Here is a 26317-nt window from a genome sequence, read left to right as displayed (position 1 = left end):
GAATATACCAGTGGTGTGTTTGTCTCTACAAGCTTGAAATCCTCTATGCCGAAACAATGTAGTAGTACAGCAAAACCCATATTGGGTATGTTGGCCAGCGTGAATGCTCATTTCAGTAATTAACTTCTTGTTGCATTCAATAGATTTCCTTTATAGGTGTTGCTGGTACTTTTTGTAGTTGTGGCAATGAATTCAGTAAGGTTTAGAATTTCTTCTTGGAAAAGATTTAAAGGGAAAGGTGAAATGGGAAGATGGCAGAGAGACAGACTGCTGTGGTTATTCTTGCTAGCCCCAGCAGTTCTCTGTGAGGATGGATACTCTCATAGAAGGAAGGTGGTGTTACGTTTTAGCTACAATACTTCACCTCCAGAATCTGAAAGAACTGTAGTGCTGTAGCACATGTTTATTTGTGCTTTGGAAGTCCATGTTTGGGCTGAGGAGGGCATGAATACTTAAAATCATCATGAATGAAGTAATTACTGTTTCTGCATTGGGCAAAGGAATTACAAGAGTTGTAGCACTTTGGAAAACTTATGTGTGTATAACGACAGCTACTGTTTAGACTTGTAGTTCGTCAGCTGTTTATATTCATTCAACAACAAATGTTGTTTTTGTGCTAATACAATAAGGTTGTGATTTAGCACAGCCTGTTCAGTGTTTGTTTTGAGGTTCTGAAAACTCTATTTACATTCTTGCTCTTAATTTGCAGGTCACAGATCAAAAAACCAAAGGTAAGAATCTTTGATTCTAAGGAGTATTTTTATTGACTTGAGCTAAGATTCAGACCTTGATCAAAACTGTTAAAAAAGGAAGGGAAATTACGAGTCAAAATGAAATACTGAAGATGAGTGTTCAGAAGAAATGAAAGTTACGGTGATTGAAATAGAGAACCTGAAACTGTTCTGTTCATGTGTTGTCAGCATGAAAATATTTGAAGAAGGAATGAGGGTTGTGGATAAGATAGGTTAGCTGAAATACTTGCTTCTGCAAAGGTGTTAGACAAGTAACCGAAGCTGAAACTGCCCGTATAAACTGAATGAAAGACTGGGAAAGTACTACTTGTGGTGAGGTACCAGAAAGGGTGAACATTACTTTTTTCAGAAAACTCAAGTTCAAGCACATAGTAGTCCAACAGATAAGGCAGGACTGATGCGTGAACATCCTGAAAGTTAAACTAAACAATTTAGCTGATGTAAAAATATATTTAATCTTGGTTTGTATATCAGTTTTCTGTAAATTGTGAGGAGAAACTACCACTATTGACAGAAAAGGACTAAGGTAATAACTTGATTTTACAGCTAACAGTACCTTTTTGGGGTTTGGGCAATGAAGCCTTCATAGAGAAATCAGAAAAGCCTTATACCAGTAAAATGTGGATAATAATGCATTCGTGTTGACAAAGAGAGGCTCACTTGTGTTGATCTCCACGGTTTTAAGAGTAAAAGTTTTACTGATTATTCTTACTTTGCTGGGGAATGGTTTCTGGACAACACTTTCTTGTATAAATCTTCCACAAAGGCTGGAGTAGGTGTATTAAATTTTCCTTGCCTTTGGAGTCTGATGTCTGAACACCTTCTAGGTGACTGGCTAAAAATTTTTTACTGCGTTTCAAAAAAGCACATGGCCAGTGTAAGGGGTCATGAGTCTAGAGTCTCTAAGGGACTCAAATTTTGGGTGATGCTGGCACCTCAAGGATTTGTTTGTATTTTCCTTCTTCTCCAATACATAATAGCCCTCAGAAGCAGCTTGTCCTTGCTTACAGGGGCACCTGGTGACCAGCTGGGAAACTTTAGGCGAGCCCAGTACAGTCACTGTATGTATGAGTGCCTTGGGGGTGAGAGTCATCTATTACTGCCTTATTTAAGAGAACTCAAAATTCTTAACTCTGAATCCAGGAGGAGGTGGGTTATTTCCCCTCTTTTTGTTTGTTTAAGCAATGGCTGTGTAGTCTAGTAAGTGATGCATAATAATCCAAAATACAACTGAAGACAAGGGAACAGGGAGGGGAGGTGGGGCCAGTTACATTTGACTGCTCGTATTTTGAAATGACTCATTGTCTAGGGTGGTATTCTTTGCCAACTTTACATTTGCAAGAAATTTTAGACTTAAAGTGAAATGCTTGCTGAGGGCACAGTTTCATCCTTGACTACAGAGTTGCACATGGGAGCTGAAGTCTGCTGCTACTGCTTATTCCTGCTTCTTTAATTTAAATTGTTCTTGGTTGTTGGTAAGACTGAAGCTGCACCATGTTTCAGAGAGGAATTAAATAATGAAAGGAGAGAGTCACAATGAGTTCTTGTAGTTAACGCAGGTTTAAGTGGAAAACCTTCTGATTTTCATTCTCCCTGTTTTTCAGTGCCCGAAGTGACGAAACCAAGTTTAAGCCAACCAGTGGCTGCCAGCCCAATTGGCAACTCTCCATCGCCACCAGTCAATGGTGGCAACAATGCCAAAAGGGTGGCAGTGCCGAACGGACAACCGCCAAGCGCCGCCCGCTACATGCCTCGGGAGGTGCCGCCGCGATTCCGTTGCCAGCAGGACCACAAAGTGTTACTGAAACGTGGGCAGCCCCCTCCGCCATCCTGTATGCTCCTTGGGGGTGGAGCAGGGCCTCCCCCCCCAACAGCACCAGGAGCAAACCCAAACAACGCACAACCAGTGACAGGAGCACTGCTGCAGAGCGACAGTGGGACTGCAACAGGCAAGTAACAGTAAGAGTATTAAGTGAGCAAGTGTTTGTGCGTGGCAGGAGAGGGATGACTAAAATTGTGCACGGGCATATCATTATATAATGAAACTCCTCCGATTGCTTTGGAGAGTGAACTTCTGCTATTTTAGCACGCAGACTTCTCTCGCTGTTGGCAGCAGTTGGTAAAATTTTTACTACTAGATGGAACAAGAAAAAGAGTAATTTTTCCAAGTATGTTTTGTGTGGTTTTGATGGGTGGCAGAAATGATCCCCAGCCAGGTAAACACACTGCATGAATAAACAGTTTTATGGTTGTCACTGAGTAGTATAACAGATGTGTAGATAGATGCGAGGTCTGTGAAGGGCGGATGTCTGTCACTTCTCATCTGGATGAAACAGACGGATGGTCCTTTTCCTCCTGACTTTTTTTTTTTTCTTTAAGTAGTAATCATTTTTTTTTCTAATTATATAAGCCTTTTTATACAAATGGTGACTGTCCTGCTTTTACTTTTCCGTTTACTTTGAATTTCAAAAAATTTATTGATTTTAAGGATTGTTTTATGAGCATGGGGAAGTTATGGCTGCTCCTCAGTTTTTTGTATCACTAGGGAATTGCAGTAGCTGTAATATTTCTTCTTAAATTATAATAGTAGAACAAACAAAATTCCACTCAAGATATCTGCCTGCTAAATGAGAGACTTAGGTGACCTGAAAAGTCAAGGACAACTTCAATTCTAATAATAAGGGTGTCAATAAATACTTAAAAGTCAAAAGGAAGAAAATAATAATACCAGTATGTCTGAGTTTGCCTTTGAAAATTGTGCCAGATCAATGGGATGGTGATTTTTTTACCACAGTCTTGGGGAGCATAAACTTCTTATAGTTCTTTGTGGCTGAGAATTAAAAACAGAGGTAGCTTGTAACTCTGGAATCAAGTACCCTAGATGGGATGGTTGTCCTTATTAAAAAGGATTATAGGAAAATTAATAATGCTATTTGTTTTGTGGTTTCAGTATTTGAATTCCTGTGTAGCAAATCTCTACTTGACAGATTATTTATCTTGTCTTTGTTCACTATTTAATAACGGGCAGAGTGAATGTCAGACTATAATGGCAAAGTTTTAACTGATCAGTCTAAAAACAGATGTCTTAGAGATAACTGATTTTGATAAATCATCTGAAAAATGAAGGGGGAGGGAACCCCACCCTAATGTCTTTCCTTTGTGCCTTGGTATACAGTGATTGTAGTAGACTGACTAAGGAGAATTTGTGGTAGTGAAGCATTCTAAAAGTTTTCAAGACTTCTCATGAATAGCATTTTTTTTGCTGTTAGGTGTACTATATGAGGACCACTTTGGAGTTCTTTGTGATTATTTGACACCTGATTTGTTTTTTTCCTGAGGCTGAAATTTGATATTATGAACTCTCATATTTTTATATTTAGATTAATGATGCATTAACAACTAAGATGTTATATAGTTGTTTTAGCCAGTGAGTGGTTAGTTGCTTTATCCTGATGTAAATCAGGAGTGCCATGAAAGGTACGGGTCCTTCAGTCCTGCCTCACCCCATCCACATTTCTGCACTATAATGCAGTTAGCTGAGCTGGGGAGCTGACTTGTATTAAAATTGTTCAGATTGTTCTTTAAAACCTAATTTCAGTCTGAGTGATTGTTACTAATTCACCTAACTGAGTATCATTGGGAACATACATGCTAGCATGTGAGAGTAGGTGTGCCAGAGGAGTGGGAATGAGCAGCTGGGCAAGAAAAAGACCAGGCTGTCACTTAGGGCGCTCCCTCAAAGTGCTTATGGCAGTATAGTATTGCTATCTGTCTCGCACATCATTTAGCCCGAGATCCTGCCTGTTGATAAACTGAATTTCAGTTTGGACCCAATTCAATCAGGCATATATGCACTGATGCTGTGATTAATTCATCCCACCTGAAAAAGCAGGTTCCCAAAGGGGAAGATAGTGCAGATTACATACTCCTTCGTGTTCTTATATTCACCAGATGGCCACAGATGGAGTTGGTGAGGCTTTAATATAAAGAGTCAACACATAATCCTTCTTTACATCCATTTTTTTTCTACTAGTATTGAAATCCTTCTGTAAGATGGCAAAACTAGTGCCCTGAAAGACAACACTAAGGTTACTATTGTCTCATACCAATGCAGGGGATGAGGTGACAGGTGTTCTATGTAGTTCTTCTAATACCAGTAATGCAGGACATGGAAGACAGTTTGGGACAATAAAGCAAATACTTTATTGGTGAAAGTCTTTCAATAATCACAACATTCCTCTTAAGGTCCACCACTCACTCTCACAGCAAAATTGCCACTTGATTTCAGGACTTCTTAAAAGTAGTCATTTGCTAGTAACTTTTTGCATTTTAGTCAGATCAGAAGCTTCATTTTCAGCATGTTTGTTATTAAGGAAGAGTCCATTTAAGAACCAAGATTCCTTGCCCACTACTTTTAAACAAAACCAGAGTGCCAGAATTTTGATGCACTGTCAAATATAGCAAGGGGATGCTGGTTTTATAAAACAATCCATTAAATTGTGTCCTAGCACACTATGTTAGCAAGCATCACAATCTTAATATTTTTTAGAATGTTTTCACAGACATTAAATGCTCTGTTAAAGTTACTGATTTGAAGGTCCTGCTAAGTGTGTACCTGCTTGTGCATCATTCAGTTGCTGAATCACTTGTAAGTTCAAAAGACAGTGGACAGCAAGCAACCTTGCGGTCTTTTGAGCTTGTCTTTGTCTGCCCTTCTTAAGCTCTTCCTGTGATCAGTCTAATCAGAAGGATTTTTTAACTGGAAGGAGAAAAAAGGGTTACTCTGTGCTAAATGATAGATATAAATACCAGTAGAGTCATACTTCCTTGCTATTGTTAAGTTTGCATTTGAGGTTAAGGCAACAGAAGGAACAGAATGTACTTGGGAACTTCTTGGTCTTTTGGATCATGGTGACTGAGGTTTAATGGGTGAAGACAAACTACTATTCATCAATATTCAAAGCTTATGAGGGAGTTCAGAGCTTGCTGTGAAGTGTGGATCTTTATTGATGGCTCTCCGTGAAGGGGAATTTGAAGGCGTTCAGTGGATGTTGATTGTTTAAGCTAATGAACCGAAAGCTTCAGACAGACACTGAAAGCTGCTCTTGTCTTCTACTGAAAGTATTTGCAATCAGAAATTGCCAGTTTTTAATATATTACATAGGAATCAAGGCAGAGAGGCACAGTTTTTTAAGCTGTTTGCCTTACTTGCGTGGAAGCTGTCATATGAGCCAGTACTGGTAGTTACAGTATATATCCAGGTATGAATGCAGCTGCAGCTGTTACTGTGGAGTTTATGCTCTGCAAAATAAGTGGGATAACTGAATAAGACTAATATTTTATGGTTCTGGATGTGGTTTTGTCCAAGAGAGAGTATTTAGTCTTTATCACTGGGAACTTGTGAGGGTAGTTGAGGATCCCTTGGATTAAAAATACAGAGGAAATATGAGTGGAACCCTATATAGAGAACAACACTGAGATTCTAATGGAGTTAAATTATTTAGAGGATCAGGCAACAATGTGGATGGCAAGGGAATCTTGGCTGATGTTTTAAACTAATGATGATAATGTGTCTGCATACGTGTAGGCATCATGCTGTCAGCACTGACATAGGCTTCATCTATTGTGGCACTGTGTTAATTTATGTCTGCTTAGAAACTATACAAATATCTTGTGCGTGCGATGTCATACCACGTAGGACATAGTAATAGTTCACTACAAATGAAAGAAGGGGGCTCTGTATGTTGTTGTTCATTCTGTTGATTTCCTTGTAGTGAATTTGAATAATTGAAATTGCAGGTTACCTCATACAATGTGCTAAGCCAGCAAAAACTTAACCTAACAGAAAGTGGGCAATTTTGCATTCAGTTAGAGAGTGCAGTTGACTTAGTTAAGTGACTTGACTGCCATCACAAGTGAGAGGTGAAACTTGGGGAATTGAGAGCTGCTGAGAGAGAAAAGTGAGATCTCTTACTAGCCTCCATCCAGTGGCAGAGAGATGAGCTTAGCTGCTCGCAAAACCACATACTGTGGTTTTTAAGATAAATAAAGCAGTGACAAAATGTGAGGCAGTTAGATACTGAATACAGCTTGAGTGTTTACACTACATAGAAATTGTAACTTGCATAGCTTTGGACTCTTGACTCTATGGTAGCTTTTGGAACTAATTTTATTTGTTTTGCAAACGGTTGAAACTAAGTCCCAGTAGCAAAATTGATTTGAAAAAGGTATATGAAGCTGAAGGACAAACTTCTTCAGCTTTATATATTCATTAGTGCTTTCTGTCTTCAATCTTTTATCATTTGATCTGTAATAAATTGTAGTTGCTTTGAGTCAGTTGAGGAGCAAACCAACAGCTGTGTGTAAACACACATGCCTATGAATAGGTACACACGGTCTTGTTCTATACATAGTATAATTTTAAACGGGTATTTGAAAAGGCTACGACTAGTATCAAAAGTGTTCATTAGCTGCGAACTTAAAGCTGGACTGTTGGCAGAAGTAGCGAGTCAGTGGTGATTTCAAATGCCCGCAAAAAAATTCTGGGGAGTTTGTTGTAATTTTTTTATCAGTATTTTCAGTGAGGTTTCCCAGCCTGATTTTCTTCCAGAGCAACTTTGTTACACATTTGAGGGAGGGGTTCTTGTTAATGAAGACATCAGTGGTGATGTTTTGTGCTTGTAAATAATACTATTTATTAATGATTTTCTTGGGTGTTATTTTGTTGTTTTGTTCTGGTTTTCTTTTAGATTCAGCAATTGGAGGTGCTGCTGCTTCAAATTATGCAAATTCCACTTGGGGTCCTGGAGCCTCCTCCAACAGCGGCACCAACGCCAACCCAACTCACATCTGGGACAAGGTGATTGTAGACGGGTCTGACATGGAAGAGTGGCCTTGTATTGCCAGCAAAGATGCTGAGTCTTCTTCCGAAAACACCACCGATAACAACAGTGCCTCGAACCCTGGCTTGGAGAAGAACACTCTGCCAGGAAGCACCACTAATAACAAAGGAAAAGGAAGCCAGTGCCAGTCTGGAAGCGCTGGAAACGAATGTAATCTTGGGGCCTGGAAATCTGATCCCAAGGCTAAATCTGTTCAATCTTCCAACCCTGCTGCCGAGAGTAACAATGGACTAGGTAACTGGAGGAACTTGAGTGGACAAGATAGAATCAGTCCCAGTTCTGGCTTCAGCAACTTCAACCCAAATAGCAACCCATCTGCTTGGCCGGCACTGGTTCAAGAGGGCAATTCTAGGAAAGGAACTCTGGAATCTGATAGTGGTAGCTCCAATGCACAGATTAGCACAGTAGGTCAGACCTCTAGGGAACAGCAGTCAAAGATGGAAAATGCGGGTGTTAACTTTGTCTCTGGCAGAGAACAGGCTCAAATTCATAACACTGATGGACCAAAAAATGGAAACACTAACTCCTTGAACTTAAGTTCACCAAACCCTATGGAGAATAAGGGAATGCCCTTTGAAATGGGCTTGGGGAACCCTTCCAGGAGCACTGACACCCCTTCACAAAGCACTGGAGAAAGAAAGACTGGGAGTGTTGGATCTTGGGGTACAGCTAGGGCGTCTTCTGGAACTGACACAGTCTCTGGGCAGAGCAATTCTGGAAACCACGGGAACAATGGAAAGGATAGAGAGGACTCCTGGAAAGGAGCTTCTGTTCAAAAATCTAATGGGTCAAGAAGTGATTCTTGGGATAACAATAACCGGTCTACGGGTGGTGGGTCTTGGAACTTTGGCCCTCAGCATGCAAATGAAAGCAAGTGGGGTGAAGGGAACAAATTAACATCTGGGGTCTCTCAGGGAGAATGGAAACAGCTGTCTGGGTCTGATGAACTGAAGATTGGAGAGTGGAGTGGTCCAAACCAACCAAATTCTAGCACTGGAGCATGGGACAATCAAAAAGGCCACCCTCTTCCTGAAAACCAAGGCAATTCCCAGGCTCCCTGTTGGGGAAGATCTTCCAGCTCTGCAGGAAGTGAGGTTGGAGGTCAAAGCACTGGAAGCAACCACAAAGCAGGAAGTAGTGACAGTCACAATTCTGGACGCCGATCATACAGGCCTACGCATCCTGATTGCCAGGCAGTCCTGCAGACTTTGCTGAGCAGGACTGATTTGGACCCCCGAGTGCTTTCAAACACTGGCTGGGGCCAGACTCAAATTAAGCAAGATACAGTGTGGGATATTGAAGAGATGCCACGACCCGAGGGGAAGTCTGATAAAGGAACTGAGGGGTGGGAGAGCTCTGCCACACAGACAAAGAACTCAGGGGGCTGGGGCGATGTACCCAGCCAAAGCAATCAAAACAAGTCTGGATGGGGTGAGCTCTCAACCCCAACGGAGTGGAAGGACCCCAAAAATACTGGAGGATGGAATGACTATAAGAGCTCCAATTCTTCTAATTGGGGAGGAGGAAGGCAAGAAGAAAAGTCATCTTCCTCTTGGAATGATAGCTCTAGTAAGGATCAGGGGTGGGGTGGACGGCAACCTAATCAAGGATGGTCTTCTGGAAAGAACGGTTGGGGAGAGGAAGTTGACCAAACAAAAAACAGCAACTGGGAAAGTGCAGGAAACAAGCCAGTGTCTGGGTGGGGTGAAGGTGGGCAAAATGAGATTGGAACTTGGGGTAATGGTGCAAATACAAGCGCTGCTTCAAAGGGTGGATGGGATGATTGTAAAAGAACTTCAACGTGGAACGAGACGGGTCGACAGCCCAACTCCTGGAACAAGCAGCAGCAACAGCACCAGCAGCAACAGCAGGAGTCTTCTGGTTCCTGGGGTCCACCGCCCCAAACTCCAAGTAATGGGCGATCTCCAAACCCGAACTGGAACAGCGGACCACAGCCAGCTGCCCCCAAAGAGGAGGAGCCTAGTGGCTGGGAAGAACCTTCTCCACAGTCAATCAGTCGAAAAATGGATATCGATGATGGCACTTCAGCATGGGGAGATCCTAGCAGTTATAACTACAAGAATGTGAATCTGTGGGACAAGAACTCACAAGGAGGACAGGCCCCACGGGAGCAGAGCCTGCCTACTCCAATGACTAGCAAATCACAAGCATCAGGTACTAGTCTTGTTTCTTCCTTCAGTAAGCTCGTATATCTGAATGTAACCTTATTGCATTAGAGATACACTTGTAGCCTCCAATTCCTGATAGTTTTATTCTATAGAGAAAACCGATTTCTTATTTAAATATTTGGTTCTGTATTTAAAGTTTCTTTAGAATTTGAATCAGTCAATCCTCTGCTGCTTGTGCCTCAGTAACTGTGATCTGAGTACTGGTCAGCTTACGAGTAAAAAAGATGTTTGTTAGCTGGCAAATCTGCGTCTTCAATCTGAGCTCTGAAAAACAGAATCAAATTGAATTACAGAATCAAAAAACTTTGAGTCCAGCCATAAACTTCTTAAACCCAGCACTACCCAGTCTACCACTAAATCATATCCGTAAGTGCCTCATCTACAGGTATTTTAAATACCTTCAGGGATGGTGACTCAACCACTTCCCTGGGCAGCCTTTTCCAATGCTTTTGGTGAAAATTTTTTCCTAATGTTCAGACTAAACCTACCGTGGTACAACTTGAGACAGTTTCTTCTTGTCCTATTTCTTGTTGCCTGAGAAGAGAGACCAACCCCCACATGGCTACAGCCTCCTTTCAGGTAGTTGTAAAGGGGGGTGAGGTCTCCTCTGAGTCTCCTCTTCTCTGGACTAAACCGCATTTTTTATATTTAATTACTAGAGAAACGGGGAGAAATTCTTAATTTTTAGTCAAAAACCTTTTGCTCTGAATCAGTTAACACTTGAAATTGAGCAAGTCTGTGATTCAGTTTTTTGTTTAAGTTCAGTTTGGCTTTGCTGTATGATAAAGAATACTTTGCAAGATATTTTCTTCTTAGGAATAAGGACAAGAAAATTTACATAGCCTAGAAGTATATTAAGATGTTATTGTTATATAATCTTTTCTCTGACTCAAAGACACTTTAGAGAATGCTATCTTGGTTTCATATGTACTTCAAATATGTCCTTTATCTTTATTCAGTATATAGAAGCCCTGAGTTAGATGCTTGTAATTAGTCACAGAAGTTCACAGATAGGAGGACAGTATTAGATGTGGGGTTCATGTTTAACCTGGGGGAAAAGTATTACTCATCATAGCATTCTCTTCCTTTCCATCCCTGGAGGTCAGTGCCCACTCTAAACTTGGTGTGAATGATTGTCAGTTCTGTTGCACCCATGCTACTGGGAATCTCAACAAAAAGAAGGAAGCAGTAGATTAATGACGTAGTGCTGCACTGCAGTAAAGACTTTGTTGTCTAAACAGTCTGTAATGAAACCTCTTTCTCCTTTGTGCAGTCTGGAGCAAAAGCACTCCACCTGCTCCAGATAATGGTACGTCCGCCTGGGGTGAGCCAAATGAAACCAGTCCCGGGTGGGGTGAAGTAGATGATACAGGAGCATCGACAACAGGCTGGGGGAATGCACCTTCCAACGCCCCGAATGCCATGAAATCTAGTGAGTATAGGCCAGATACCAGTTTCTTTGCGATAGACCTGCAAATTTTTAGTGTTTGGCCTTTTGATGTAGGTCACCTCTGGAGGAGTTGTTATTTGAGGCCTAGAAGTGATGTTGAATGTCATTGTAAGGTTTTCATGGATGAATGATTAGGTGCTTACAAATGACTGAAACTTTGTCTTTTATGGTAGTAAAAAATTTCTTTACTAAGCAATTTAGTGGGCAGCTCTGATTCTGGAAGTGCTGAAATACTCTCAGTGAGGAAATGTGCATTTTTCTCCTTTTTTTCTGCCCACTTGTTACTTGGCCTATAAACTTGTTACATGATAGGTTACTTTTTCCAATCATATTAGGAGAAGGAATGCACAGTGCTGACAGATGTCACTGTGGAGGCCATTACAATATATAAAGCAAATCTATGCTTTGATAATGCAGTTTGTCTTTGAATTGATTTTTTAATTGTATAAGTGTGAAAAATTGTTACTATTAAAAACTGAAATTTATAGTTGAACCCAAATGCCTACAACAGTGTTCTTCATGAAGGAGATGTTGAAATCTCTTGAAAATTTACTTCCAAGTTAAAATTTTGCTGTATTGAAAGTTTTATTTTTGTGGATATTATTCTTCGTGATGTAAGGTGTTTGTACAGTTTTTATTTCAGTCTTTTTAAGGAAAGAACGACAAACAAAAGCAATGTTACTGCCAGAGTCAGTAACATTGGGATGTGAAGTTTCCTGTAGGAACTACTGATGATGCCCGCTTTAAAAAGTTGCTCTTGCAACATGTAATTGTTTGAAATGAAGTGCTCTGTAGATTATATGCTATTGGGTCGTTCTCCCTTCCTCCCACCCCAGCTAAATAATGTGGCCATTTATGAAACAAAACCAGGCAAAAAAGCTTTGCTTCTTTAGCGTTACCATTATAACAGGCTTTTGTGGATGGCTGTAGCGCTTCCTGTGCCTGCCACACAAACTTGGCTCCTCTGAGAATGCTAAGCTGTTTTTAGATGGATGTCTTTTACCTGTAAAAAGGTACCTAAATATGAACAAAATAAGGGCTTCTGAAATGCTGGTGATCCACTGAAAATTCTGTTCATTTGTTAATGCTTAATATAGTCTTTTAAGACTATGCACGATCACTTGCTTATCCTTGACTGATGTGCACATGTGCCATAACCAAAGAGCTGCAACAGACGCGTGCTGTTGTTGTACCTAAGCTGTCCCCAGCTCTAGAGGAGCAAAATACAGGAAGTTTTTTCTGATGGCTGTTCCAGTTTGGGCTATGGTGTGCTACCACAGCAGTGTTAAGAGCAGAAATCTTCATTCTCATGTGTTATGTGACTGCTCTCTCAACTCCTTTCTAACTGGCACCCAGAAGGAGTGAAAGAAAAAGCTGTGTTATTCAATGGGGTAAGGGGCTGTATTTAATGTCTTGGATAAGTTAAAAGAAGAAATTGGGACAAAGAACCTGCAAAGGCATAATTTATGGTTGGAGGTAAGGACAGGATACCAAAACTAGCAGTGATTAGAAAAGAAAGAGTTTAGAGCCAAAGAAGGGAAACATAGATCATTATCCACCTGTTTAAAAAAGCAGATTTACATCTTTCTATCAACACTGCATAGTAATTCTCTGGCAGAAGTAGGAATAAGTTCAGTTTTCTATAATATCATTATTTTATTATCTTGAAAGTTTCATTTGGTTGCTGTAGCTGTTAGTACCTCCTCACTCAACAAATGCAAAAAATTAAGCAGATGTTACGAATACAAGTCCTTTTTTACACCACTGTCCTCTGGATTCATGTTTAAGAATCTTAAACCTGAGAGTTGTCAGTGCATAAAAATAACTTACGGTCAGGTAGGTAAAGTCAGGATCATAGTGTATATTTAAATACTGTCACCAGAAATATATTAAAGCTGCAGGGACTACCCCATATAACATTTCTAGATTGTGTTCTCGACTGCTGTCATTATCCTTAAATGTAGCCTTTTCTGTATAAGTAGCTCGACTAAAAGGTCAAGAGGTAGATTTTTTGCACTTGGACCAATATTTTTCATAAGCAACCCTCAGTTTTGGTACACAAATGAATCTACTTTAAAAGGCTATCTTTCCCATGAAGTATCTGGGGATTTATCTAGGATGCATTTTAAGATAGCTCTAAGACCACCATGAAACGCTGCTGTACTTATTTTCAGCATGATCAAGGTATAGATCCCCTTGATAGAATAATTATAATTCCTGACTTTAACGTGCAGATTTTCTGCTATATATGTTAATGTTCTTATTTCTGATTTCCACACTCAAACCCCAGTCAGTTGAAGAATGAGTTATTACAAAGGTAATGATGATGGAAATCTTTTTTAAAGGAGATAAATGCTAACAGAATAAATTTGCAGAATGAAGAGTTACAGCAGGAAGAACAGTTGGACAGTGGACAAGATAAGGAATTGGGCCCTTGTTGACTTGTCAGTAGAGGTCAGAATTCTAAATTGCTTGACAAAGAGAGAGAGTACCAGCAAGAAAAGAAGCCAACAGGGAAAAGCCTGAACCGATACACTGAAATGGTTGTTACATTCTGGTATGCTTTAACAGTATAAGTCCTTTTAGTGACATTTTTAAGAACAGAAATTCAGGTACAGAGTTGTTTTTTTTTTTTTTAATTGACATTAAACTACTTTTGGTATTATATATAACTGAGTCAGGTCCTCTCCTTCAGATTTTGCTTAGTGTTGTTCCTAAAGGTTCCTTGTTTCTGTTAACTTTGTGAAAGTGTTCAGTGCAAAGGAAGTATTGAGATTTTGACAGAAGAAAGGAAATAATTGATAAATCAACTGAACCAGAGTCTTCAGCACTCTTGGTTTTTAAGTGTGCTTGAAGGCTTTCATTTACACTTGAAAATAAAAGGTTGCCTTTTTAAATGCAGCTGTATCTGTATAGGAGGTCTCTAATGTTATTACATCTTTAAAGGTTTGACATTTCTTTAAAAATAGTTGCAAAACATGACATGTGAACACACCACCAAATCTCTTGGGTTTTGGGATTCATGCATAAGTTTTTACAGCTGTTAGTGAAGACACTTTCTTGAAATTTTTTTTTTTTTTTCATTCCTTTGGGATTCTGATGATTCAGCTGATCTTGCAGTGTCACATCACCAGCTGCATGGAATTGTAGACTGCTTTTGAGCTCTTTTTTCTTTTTCTAAAGGTTCTAAATCTATGCAAGATGGCTGGGGAGAGAATGATGGGCCAGTGACAGGAACACGTCATTCCAGCTGGGAAGAGGAGGAGGAGGGAGGAGTCTGGAACACAGCAGGCTCTCAGGGAAGCAGTTCCTCCCACAACTCAACAAGCTGGGGGCAAGGAGGAAAGAAAACACAAATGAAGGTAAAGTGCTTGAATGATTCATAACTACTGTGTTGTCTGAAAACAGTCTGACTGATACGTTACAGCATTATAATAGTTATTTTTTCTAAAAGATTTTACAGAAAGGTGCCTGTTACAGCACTGTAAAAAATGTGAGGTTTCTGGATTTGCTTGAATGTATTACACCTGTTGTGACTAATAAATCTGCCAGTAGGTGTCAAATCTTTTTGGTGTGTATGCTGCAGAGCCACTACTAAATGAAAATAAGTATCCCAAGGCTATTTCTCTTCTCTTGCTGACACATTTTTCTGTGTTAGGCTGCTGCTGTTGTTCTTGCATAGCCTGCTGAAGTTTGGATTCCACAGTCCCTTTGGCACATGGGCTTCTCATTTCTACTGACTGTTGGATTTATGTCTTGTGTTTGTTGTTATTGACATTTGGCCTCAAACAGGAGCAGGAGCTTGGCTGTAGTCCTGAGTAAATTTTTCTAAGGCTTGTTTGCATTTAAGTTCTCTAGTACAGTAACAGTTGTTACTGTATGAATGTTAAAAGGACTGTGCTTTGTCTACTTTTCCTCAAATAGGTAGGGCAGACTCAAAAGGCAAGGGCAGAGCAGTTTCCTAGGATGTGGAAATACTGTTGTGACACAGTAGGGAGTTTTGCAGTTCCTATTTTGCAGAAATTATTCTTACGGAGTTTTTTCTCACTTGAAGCTTTTTTATTTCAACCACCAAAGCAACTGTCCAGAAAAACTTCTCCACTGTTGAACTGTGTTAGTTTTGGTTTTGATAATCCCTAAATTACATTAAGGTTAAATAGAGAGCCTGGTCAGCACAGTGCCCCTGCAAGAGGCACTGTACTATAAAGGGAAGAAAGCCAAGGAAGAAATCTACTTCTGTGTGCAGTGGATTAAAGAATGTATTAAACTGTAACAGAGGAAAAATAAACAACATTCACAAAGCATTCCAGATTGAAACTGAAGGTATGATAAACGTTCTGCAGGGCAAGCGCTCATCCAGTTTGCTGTACCAAACAGTGAGCAGTTGTATGAGACAAAATATTTGGTAAATGTTTCCAAATATACAAACACTTAAAATAATTTTTTCAGGAGGTTAATCTGATAGCAGGATTTTCATTTTATACGTGTGCATCTCAAGGATAAAACAGAATTTAAGAAATCAAGAAGCTTCTTAAAAATATGACTTTTTTTTTTTTCCAGTGCGCATTGAAAGGAGGAAATAGTGATTCATGGATGAACCCTTTATCCAAACAGTTTTCAAATATGGGCTTGCTAGTAAGTAAATTTTGTTAAATAGAAAGTCCAACTTTGGGGAAAAACGCATAAGCTTTAAATAAGTCAAAAGATCAGCTGTTTCACAGTTATGTATCTGCATTTTCTGTGCTGATGTGTTGATTATAATACCTGTAATAGCTGGCTCAGAATGGCTTCTCATAAAAACCCAAAATCTACTTTGATTCTTTAAATTACTTTATGACAGCTCTTGTTCTGAGATTGGAGTTTCCTTGCAAATAATGGGTTCAGGAGTGGAAGGAAAGGTTTCTTGTGGTTTTGGGGGTTGGGGTTTTTTTGGGATTTTGCAGGGAGGTTGGGAGTTTTTTGTTTGGGGTTGGTTGGTTGGTTTTTTTAGGGGGTTGTTGGTTGGTTGGTTGGTTTGGTTGTAGTTGTTGTTTTGTGGTAGGTTGGGTTTTTTTGTATTTTAATTTTCATGGCATGCTGTTCAGAGCACTACAGGTAGAGGCCTCATCTCCTGGCTGTTGAGTCAGACATCTGTGATTAGTCCAAGGCTACTCATTCTGAATCTCAGCCACCTATTAGAAGAGGAGGTTTACAGCCCTATGTTTGTCTTGGCTACTTACATTTTAAATATTGTGCAGCAGGGTCTTTTTAGAACAAAAAGGACTCATTAGGAATCCATATGTAAAGATTGTTTGGGAAACTGAATAAATAAGCCACACCACAGAGAAAAAGACAGAGCTGCAGAGAAGTACTTCAAAAACAGCAACTTCTGACAAGCTAATTTGTAAAATATTTTGCAGAATATTGTGCCAATTGTCATCCTGTGAAGCAGGAATAATATGTGATGCTAGGGAAAGATAATAATGCAGAGGTTCTGTGAGAAGTCTAGGGCTACACAAGCTGTCACTGACATGTTTAGGATTAGTTTGTAATGTCTTTTGACTCCCAAGATCAAAGTCAGTTTGCTAGACTGTACATGATTCTGAAAGCTATGGGAACACCCTGTCCCCTACTGCCAACTGAAGAATCACTTGGCAGCACACTCAAGACTTGATGGCGTGACAGGTCATGAGGATGAGCTGTCATTTCGACCACTGTTTTCAGTGTTTTGTCACCCGACCACTGGAACATAAGGACAGAGGTTCCTTTCATAGAGGAGCTCTGTGTCCATCTTTCTTTGTTGCATTCATGGGTAAACATGCCTCACACAGCTTTACAGGGTTGAGGCAAGGTGTGTCCAGGGTGATATCAGGAATCCTTGTGTTCAGTTTTAGTTTAAAGTAAAACTCTCATAGGCACAAGCATGTCCTCCCTGCATTCCACCTTTCTGAAATATTTCTCATCATTGCGTAGAAGTCAGAACTGCATTGTTTGATTTTTTTTTTCTTTCTTTTTCCTCTCCAGAGTCAAACTGATGACATTCCAGGCAGTAAGATGGACTTGTCTGTAGGTGCGTATATTTTAATTCAAATACATTTGAAATATGAGATCACATGTAGTATTTCTATGAGGATGATATAACTGTGCTTCGGAAGGGTTTGATTCTTACTTTTAGCACTTCTTGTAATAAGATAGAGTAAAAGCACCCTCTTTTTTGTCTCTAAGCACTGCATACACAACTGATTCTTATATGCAAGATTGGGATGTATACCTGTACAGAACAGAACTATAACTTGTGGAAGGGACATCTTTTAAGATGTTTTTCATCTATGTAGTTTGTATTCATTGTTACTGTTCCAAGAAAGTGAAAATCCTTTTTCACTTGGTGGAAGAGGACTGTTTTAGCTCTTGGCAGTAGGACATCCCATTTGCCACAGCTTCTTGGAGATGATGTGAGAAAGAAGAATAGCTTCTGTCATTGATTTCTTCAGTTGCTTGCCTCAGGCTATTACAAATCACCACTCAGTAGAACTAGATTTTTCACTCTTGATGGCCTCACTGCAAGTGCTACACAGCTTAAGCTGATGGGCTGTGTGGGGAACAGTATCCTAAATGAGAGCTGGAATTGACCACTTCAGTTAATCTCATTTAGTCACCTTTGAATTTGTTATGACTTTCTTTGGCAAAGTTCTTTTGACCCTCTTGCCACCAGCTTTAGCACATCCTCATCTGCCACTGTTGTAACATTCTGTGTGATGCTGTAATTGGGATTTTTCTCACCAAAATCTTATTTTATTGGGAATATCCAGTAATATTTATTGGTACCAAAGGTAGAGCTGTGGTAATCAAGATTTGCGTGCATCTAATACCATCTTCAGATTTGGTCTTCTCATGCAGTCCAGATAGATACAGTGCCGATCAGCTTAGAATCCATTGCATTCTTAAAATGTCTGCCACGTTTCATTGGGGATTCAGTAGTTCATTTTTCCCAAAATTGTTGTGTTCCTCTGAAATAGTTAAGGACCTCAGTAAAGTGTGTATTTTTATATAGTACAGCACAGTTTTGGGGGAAGCCTTGTGCAGCCTCTCTAGAATTCAGGCTCTGATTGTATCATGCTTCTCTAAAGATCATCTAGATGGACATCAGTTGTCTTCATGAATGTTCAGCTTTCATCTGCCTTCAGGTGCTGCTGGTAAACAGTAGATCTAAGAATATACAACTGAAGAGAATGGTATTCTGGATTATGCTGATTAGTTCTTTGTTTCCAAATTAAGGATTCTTTTGAACTTTCTGTTGTCAAGGTCCTTAAAACCATCAGAGCTTCTGAGGAGGTGGCTGACGCTTAGAATATCCTGTGAAAGGATACAGAAAAGCTGTATGTTGCACTTCTTTAAGTTTAGTGTGCCCCTTAAGGGTAGCATCCCTTGATCTAAGGTAGAACCATTTTATAGTTTGTATTCTGTTTCAAAGACTGAGAATGTAACAGATCTTCAAGGGGCTTTTTTGTTACTTCTCCTCTCAGCAGTTTTGTTCTTGTTGCTTACGGCAGTGCTTGAGGAAAACTTTAGACTGTTTTACGCAACCTATTTCTACTTTTAATCTTTAAAAATTGAACTGACTTATGAGATAGGTTTGTTCTTCAACTTGTTTTCAGTCAAGGTTACAACATACTAGGTTTTTCTGCCAGCATCATATTTTCCTGGTTTATGGATAAATGCACAGTTAAATCTGTGCTTGAATATCACGTATGTTAAAGAAAACTTTGACTTTGATATGCTTGAACACTTTTTGGCTCTGATTATCAGGTATTGTCAGTAAGTAATTCTTGCCACATTGGAAGAATGTATTCCTTTTATTGCAAGGTTTCGGAGCTATACTTTTACTTATGACCAAACCAGAAAAGAGATGGATCAATAACATGCCTGAGGCATATCTACTTCATCTTTTCTTTTTCTATTAAATCTCTTTAATGGGTAGCTTGTCTAATTTTAAAATAGGATATGGCACTTTTTTTTCCATTGAAATATCTCCTGGTCTATATGTTCTGAGTCATGAAGCTTGCTACAATAAAGAAGCTTGTCTGAACCGCTTAATATTTTGTATTTTCCTTTCCTCTATTTGGCAATCACCTTTGTCTCTTTTTTTTTTAATGTATTAGTTAAAACCTCTGCAGATCACTGAATTCTCAAATCACCTGTAAGGACTGGAAAATAAATCTGAAATTTCTACTGACTCAAGTTTAATTTATGCAGCTGTCTGTTGTAAATATATTACAAAGCCATAAATCGATGCAGTATTTAGGTGGAACACCTTGATAGCTAAGTACATGTGCTTGCTCAGTAGGCTTGGATGATGTAAATTTAAGACAAAGGTATAAACCTAGTTTCTTGAAAATGTTTTTGTTTTCATGGTCAAGCAGAAAATATTTCAAATGGGTTTTCTCCATTTGGGTTACTCCACTGTTTGTAGGTATTTACACCATGTTGAGTCTCTATTTGGCAAATGTTTCAGGTAAATAACTTTGCTCAGCAGCAGTTTCTGACTCCTATTTTCCAGTGCTGGATCATATTTTATAATTTTATATGGAATTTAGATTTTTTTTTTAAACTGCATGCATGTGATGGGGACGTGTTCTTAATAGGGTTCTTTTCCTCACTTAGGAATGAATGTCATCTTCCAGGCCCTTATTTGCTTTTTTCACGGTGTTTCTCGTAACTGTTAATAGTGATAAAAATCCAAGAACTGATGGTCTTCTATTATGAAGATGATTGGATTTTTAACCTGTTCTATGTTTCTGCTTGTAGAGAATTGTACAAGTGTTTTTGCCTACTGCAGAGCACAAAATTCAAACTTAGCAGATTTTAATTGTTGTCTTGTACTTAAGATAGTGCTGTGCTTTAGCCACTTGCATTACCTATAGCTTTAGTTGGCAAGTGCAAAAGACAGACTGACATGACAGGTTTTAAGGCTGCAGTAGAATTTTCTGTGAATGGGATATGTGAATGCTACCATCTCTCTTAGCAGGGCCCTGTTTATACTGAAGTTTAAGCAGCTGCCTGAGCACTGACATGCATATCTGTGCTTGAAGCCTTTAAGGGTGCTCTTTAATGCTCCGTGTACGAGGCATCATTCAGTAATGTTTGAGGAGTTGATTGGATCATCAGGATAACTGGAGAGACAGAAGGGTGTTTGTGTGGCTTAGTCATCTTGTGTTGGCATTGACCCAGTTTCATTTCAGATAGTGATGCAACTCTGTCTCATCAGTTTCAGTTTCTTTTCAAGCAACTAACGGACAGGGCTTCTGGTGTGGAGTTAACGCACGTGAGCCTTTTGGTGGTATGTGGCTGGTATTGTGTGCGGTGGTTTGATGTAGGCACTGACAGCATTGAGCTGTGCATGACAGTGTGTGACTGCTTTGGCAGAGCCAGTTCTGGCTTTTTAGGGTGTGTTAGAAAGGCATCATGGAATCACGAACTCATCCGGATCAGTACGACTCCAGTTACGAGCCAAAATATGTAGGTTATTTGTCAACTGATTTTGTAATAAATCATGTTGAAGGTGAATGAGAGGATGAAGCTGATCAACTTTGGAAGCTGAGCCAGTAAGAAAACCCCATGTAGTTAGTGGTCAGTTTCGTAGCTTTTTGGCAGTAGCATGGCTGTGGATCTTAATAGATTGTGATTGGACATTAAGAAGGGATGCTGGATTTGAGAAGCTTCTTCAAGGATCAGTGTTTTGAAGGTATTAGAGTGATTAGTTTTCTGATCTGTTTGATAAAAGCTTTGTGTTTTGTCAGTGGTAGGGTAAGATATCATCAACTTCCTTTGGAAAAGTCATAGATTTGCTTGTTAATTGTGGTGACATGTTTTTTAAACTGTTCTTGGAAAAACCATCTGTGCTACTAACTAAACCGTATTCGTTAAAACTAAAAATACCCTTAAAGCTCAATTCTGTCGTGTCCATATTTTAAAATGAAGATTTTTCCATCTACTTCAGCATAACAATATGCATCGATACCTTACAGGTGCCACATACGACCAATTGTTCTTGGCAGCAGTTCAGTGTATGAGGTAGAAAACTTCCTTCAGTCAGCACTTGCTTATGATAAGCTTATAGAGAAAGTTGGTCTCCTTTTCACTGTGTATCTTACAGTTTGATCATCTCTTATTGACACCTCTTCCTCGTGCTCCATCAGATTACTCACTAAACAATTAAACACCTTAGGGGGCGTTTGAGAAGTGTCACTGTTACTGCTTGTGTTATCGTTGAGTACAGGCTGAGGAAGATTGGTTGTCTGTCGGGAAGTTAAGACATACCAGTTGATTTCTTGTGTTCAAGAGTTAAGTTCACATGACAGTAGGAGAGTTTTGATCAAATTGTATGCATGTGACCAAATTTTCTCAAAGAATCTCAAGGAATTTCTCAATGTTGGACCCAGTAAAGTCTAAGTAAATTACGTGAAGAACTTAAATAGTGCTATCTTTGTAGATACTGAATACCAATGAATAACAGTGCAAGTTTTAGAAGACTTGAAGAACTGTGTATAAATTAATATAATTACTTGAAATGCATATGTTTATATCTGTACATAAATTGTGAGAAATACTTAACATTAAACTCTAAAGTAAATTGGCTTTTTCAGTCTTAAAAGTGAAACTTTCTACATTAATTTTTCAACACTTTTAATAGCAACTGTAACTGTACTAAATAATGAGACAGATATAATTTAAACCCTCATCTTAAAGGTAGTCTCTTTGGCTGTGAACCTGCTGTCATGAAACAGGTTGCATTGCACTAATTTCCTCTTTTCTTACAGGTGGTCTCCCAGATAAGAAGTTTGAGGTAGACAAACGAACCATGAATCTCGGGGATTTTAATGACATGATGAGGAAGGATCGATCTGGGTTCCGTCCACCTAATTCCAAAGACATGGGAACCACAGATAGTGGGCCTTATTTTGAGAAGGTGAGAGAAATATCTTCGGATGAATCAATGTCAACCTCCACATTCAAGTTTTACCCTACCAGTTTTTACCCTACTTCCCTGAAAGTACTAAAAGTTTGAGAACCTTGTATGAGCTGAGTAATAAAAGGTGTGGGGGAGTTATGTTTGTAGAGTGAATGTGTGTATAAAACAGGTGTCAGGTGTGCATAGACAAACTAAATTGGGGAGAACAAGGCTTTTTATTCTAGAATAGACTGCTATTGATGTAGACAGAAAGAAATTACCTTTTTTTCCATGGAAGGGTAGCAATGAAATCAATTACAGATCTCATTACAATCCTTTTGGCTACTAACTACAGTCATCTACTGTAAAAAAAAAAAAAAATTGGTTTAGCTTTAAGTAAATATAAGTAATCACAGTGTTTTCTTCCTTCATGTCTGGCCTTTATCGGAAACACCCTTTCTAAATTCCACAACCCCTTATGCTGTATGTCCGTGTACTGTAAGCTTCTGTATGACATCTGTTTCTCTGTGGCATCTGTTGTATGTTATGGTAGCGTTTCTTTCATATTCTTACCGATTTTAAACAGAAGCTTTCACCGTTGTTATCAAATATTAATTGCTTCACATTATGAATTGGAGAGTGTCCAATAGATTCAGAGTGCTCTAGGGTTTGTTTTTTTTTTTAAATACAGCTTATCACATGTGAAATGGAAAAGAAATTTGGTTTAAAAATTCTGAAGGCGCGTTAACTGTCAAGGAATTTTTTAACTCCTCCATTTTGGTATAACGGGCCAAAAAGCAGTTTTGTCAACTCCCTCTGGTGGCCTAATTAATAAATAGCACTAGCAGAGCTAATGGGTTTCCTAACAAATTATGTCTGTAGGTGTGTGCTAATATTAGGAATTCTTTCAAGATTTGTTTGTTTCTATAGCGGTAACAGCCACTATCCGAAATCAACTTCACGAGAGTTCAAAATGTATTTGTAAAAAGAAACCTTTAGGAATTTACTGATTATCTCCTTGGACCAAAATGGTAATTGTCAAGTGGTCATTTGAGTCAGAAGTTTTGTCCTTGTAGCTTCTATTACAAAGTAACTTTGCTTCTTCCTACTCACTCACCGTCCCTCTTTCTCTCCTCTTACATTCTGTTGCTTCACTAACCAACTCCTGCTGTTGGCTAACTGCTGCTTCAGCTGACTTTGCCTTTCTCCAATCAAGATGGGTGCCTTGGGGATGAGGCTCCCTGCTCTCCCTTCTCCCCTTCTCCCAGCTACAAGCTGTCTCCCTCTGGTTCCACACTATCCAACGTCGGCCTTGGGGCAATCGGCTCAGGGCTCAGTCCCCAAAACTTCGCTGCTAGACAAGTAAGCAGGCCACCTTATAAGATGCATTGTTAAAAGGCTGCAACCTGGGCTTAATCCTGGTTAGTTGGTTGCTTGCATTTGTTTTTCTGCTAAATAAATCTATATTGTTAATGAAAATCTGAGCTGTATCAGGCCACTGAGAATCAGTCCACTTTGGTTTCTAGCATCAAAATGTATCCTGCCTGGTTTTGTTGGCCTCTTACTTCCTGAATCACAGTGCAGCAGCAGGTTGATGTGCTTTTCAGAAGTCATTAAGTTAGTGGCATCCTTTATTTTAGTTGCTGGTTTAAAATCCAGTTAGAGGCTGTTGATTTGCCCCATCACCCCCCATACTGAATTTTTCCAGACTCCACCCAATGGCCTTGTAGGTAGAAATGGCCCTGTGAAAATTTGCAGTGGTTTTAGCATTGTGCCTGTTCCCTTCTCCCTTCCCCACAGCCCAAACTAAGGAATGATTTAATAGCCTTTAAAAACTCTTGAAGTAGCAGTGTTTTTTTTCTGTGTACAGAGGAATGGTGCGGAAGGAATGAAGTGACTAACTGCAGTTTGGAAGGATTTCTGGCTATTATGTTTTACATTATGCTAGAAGAAAATGTTACAGGAATACCAGGAAATGAAAGAATAGTACCTAATTTATTGCAAGTGGTCTAGCTTATGTAGTCACATGCCTAACATGATGGTGTTTCTTTGTGTTGTCCTTCTGTTTCTATGTGATGCAGTGTTGAACATCAGGTTAAGTCCAAAATTCGCAGGCATGTTCTTGGTCTCAGCGTGCAGAACTTTGTACAGAGTTATGAAGAGGGCTGAAAGTGTAGCCACAGCTTCAAGACTTCTCAAAAATTTTCATGTGTAGTTGACCCCAGCCAGTTCTTTCCAGAATAAAAACTCACATCTCTTGGGTGTTTTGTTTATCCTCCTGTGTGCTTAGTGTGACATCTTGAGTGACTTCTGAAGGAGAAGATACATTAAGTGGAGGGTGATGCAGGTGAATGAGGCAATCCATAGTGCTGCCAGTATAGAAGCAGAATGAGAGACTTCTGTTTGAGCAAAAGAATAGCAGAGGATGTACAGTGTTATGGTAAGAGGAAGGCAGAGTTTATGAAATCCTGGTATATAAGTGAAGGAAAGGTTTTGGTGGAGGCCTGCACAATCTGTTTGGAAGAATGATGGATTTGTTGGATACAGCAGTGGTAGAGCTCAAGTTTGCTGGCATGCAGAGGGAGAACAGGGAATGATGGCTGAGGAGTGGAAATCGTGCTCTTTAGAACCCCAGGTATGTGAGGTTCACAGGCATCCTGATATACTTCAGGAGATGGGAAGTTCAGAGGGTCTTGAAACTGAAAGACAAAATCATAGCACATAAGGGTGCTTTGGAATATGAGCTTCAGCTTTTAGAAGCGAGAGGGTGACTGTTAGCGTAGGAGACTGTTCATAACATTTCTTGACTCTTTTTTGGAAAGATGTTACAAGAAAAGACAGTCTGCTCAGAGGCTGAAATTAAGATGCATACTTAACTTTCTTTGGTCTTTTTCATGCAGTAGGTTTTGTCACATAAGTTGCTTATAAACCAGTAAATACTTCTCATTAAAAATAACTCAAACAGCAAGTTTTCTAGTATTAGAAAATAAATCACTGGAAAAAAAACCCACACAAATTTTTTTTTTTTTTTGTCACTTGAAAATTTTCTTCCAATTTATCTGGGGGCAAAAGGAAAAGAAAAATTCTCCAGTCCAGAACGCTAAAGTTTTCACAGGAGAGGGAAAATGTATAATAGAATTTTAGAATTCAAATTTCAGTTAATGAAAGGCCTGCAGAGGAAATAATAGCCCCATGAGGGGTATCTTAACAACCTACTCAAAAAAAGTACCTGTCTTCTCTAAAATGGTGGCCCAGAATTCTTGATGCAGTTAATAAGTCTTACCATACTTTCAAGCCAATGAAATGGGGTTTTTTGAGTGTATTGTTTGTACTCCAAGTTTCCATTTCCCAACATGTAAAGGGCAAAATATTAAAACATTAGTGTTGTGTGCTTTGAAATAAGCAGATAAAGATGACCCTTCAGTGTTAGAGAAGAAAGAAGCTGCATCTCAGAAATATAGTATGAAAGTTTTAACCCAGGTAGAATATTACTGATTTAAAGCAAACATCTCTGTAATTCTAAGGGAACTCTGTTTAAGTCAGTATTTGCCTCTTTGTTATTGATATGTAGCTACTAGCATAGAAATCCATTATCCTCAAAGATTCATCTTCTCATTACTGCTTTAATTTTGTAGGGTGGCAATCATGGTTTGTTTGGAAACAGCACAGCACAATCGAGGGGCATGCACACACCAGTGCAGCCACTAAATCCTTCCCCCAATATCCGGGCGCAAGTGCCTCCCCAATTCCTTTCTCCCCAGGTAAGGAATTTATAGCAACTGATTACTTGTAAAAGTAGAGCTACAGCCTTCAGAGCATATCGCTGAGGTCACTTATAGAGCTATCTTAGTCTTGACTTGATGTTAAGAAATGGAAAAATGAGATAAGATAAAAATTTAAAACTCTTAGTTGAAAATACTAAAAACTCAATGCAGAAGGATTAGCATTCTTTCTTATTCCAAGGCAGTTAATGGTAAATGCTCGCTTACCAGTATTTTTAAACCTCAAAGTTGATTTGGGAATCCTGTGTCTTACAGAGGCTTTTGCAAAATCTTTTCAAAAGTAAAAAAAAAAAAAAAAAAAAAAAAAAAAAAAAA

At 39.2% G+C, this 26317-nt stretch overlaps 1 protein-coding gene across 14 annotated transcripts in view; it reads left to right on the top strand.

Annotated features, from left to right (window-relative positions):
* TNRC6B (trinucleotide repeat containing adaptor 6B) overlaps window positions 1–26317 on the top strand; it is a 144561-nt gene that overhangs the window by 89887 nt on the left and 28357 nt on the right. For 10 of the 14 annotated variants that reach the window (XM_027879378.1, XM_027879369.1, XM_027879364.1 and 7 more), the window contains 9 exons: window positions 710–731; window positions 2357–2701; window positions 7502–9829; window positions 11117–11275; window positions 14477–14655; window positions 15854–15928; window positions 17297–17342; window positions 22090–22238; window positions 25856–25981. In XM_027879378.1, coding sequence (XP_027735179.1) covers window positions 710–731; window positions 2357–2701; window positions 7502–9829; window positions 11117–11275; window positions 14477–14655; window positions 15854–15928; window positions 17297–17342; window positions 22090–22238; window positions 25856–25981 — 3429 coding nt within the window. The remainder of the gene's footprint in view (window positions 1–709; window positions 732–2356; window positions 2702–7501; window positions 9830–11116; window positions 11276–14476; window positions 14656–15853; window positions 15929–17296; window positions 17343–22089; window positions 22239–25855; window positions 25982–26317) is intronic. The other 4 variants (XM_027879375.1, XM_027879376.1, XM_027879372.1 and 1 more) reach the window with 3 other exon arrangements.

Source organism: Empidonax traillii, unplaced genomic scaffold (genome assembly GCF_003031625.1).
Source record: "Empidonax traillii isolate 1590-97213 ecotype Southwest subspecies unplaced genomic scaffold, ASM303162v1 scaffold55:size2822071, whole genome shotgun sequence".
Classification (NCBI taxonomy): Eukaryota; Metazoa; Chordata; class Aves; order Passeriformes; family Tyrannidae; genus Empidonax; species Empidonax traillii.
Note: the sequence above shows the minus strand (reverse complement) of the source record. Positions and strands in the feature narration are given on the sequence as shown.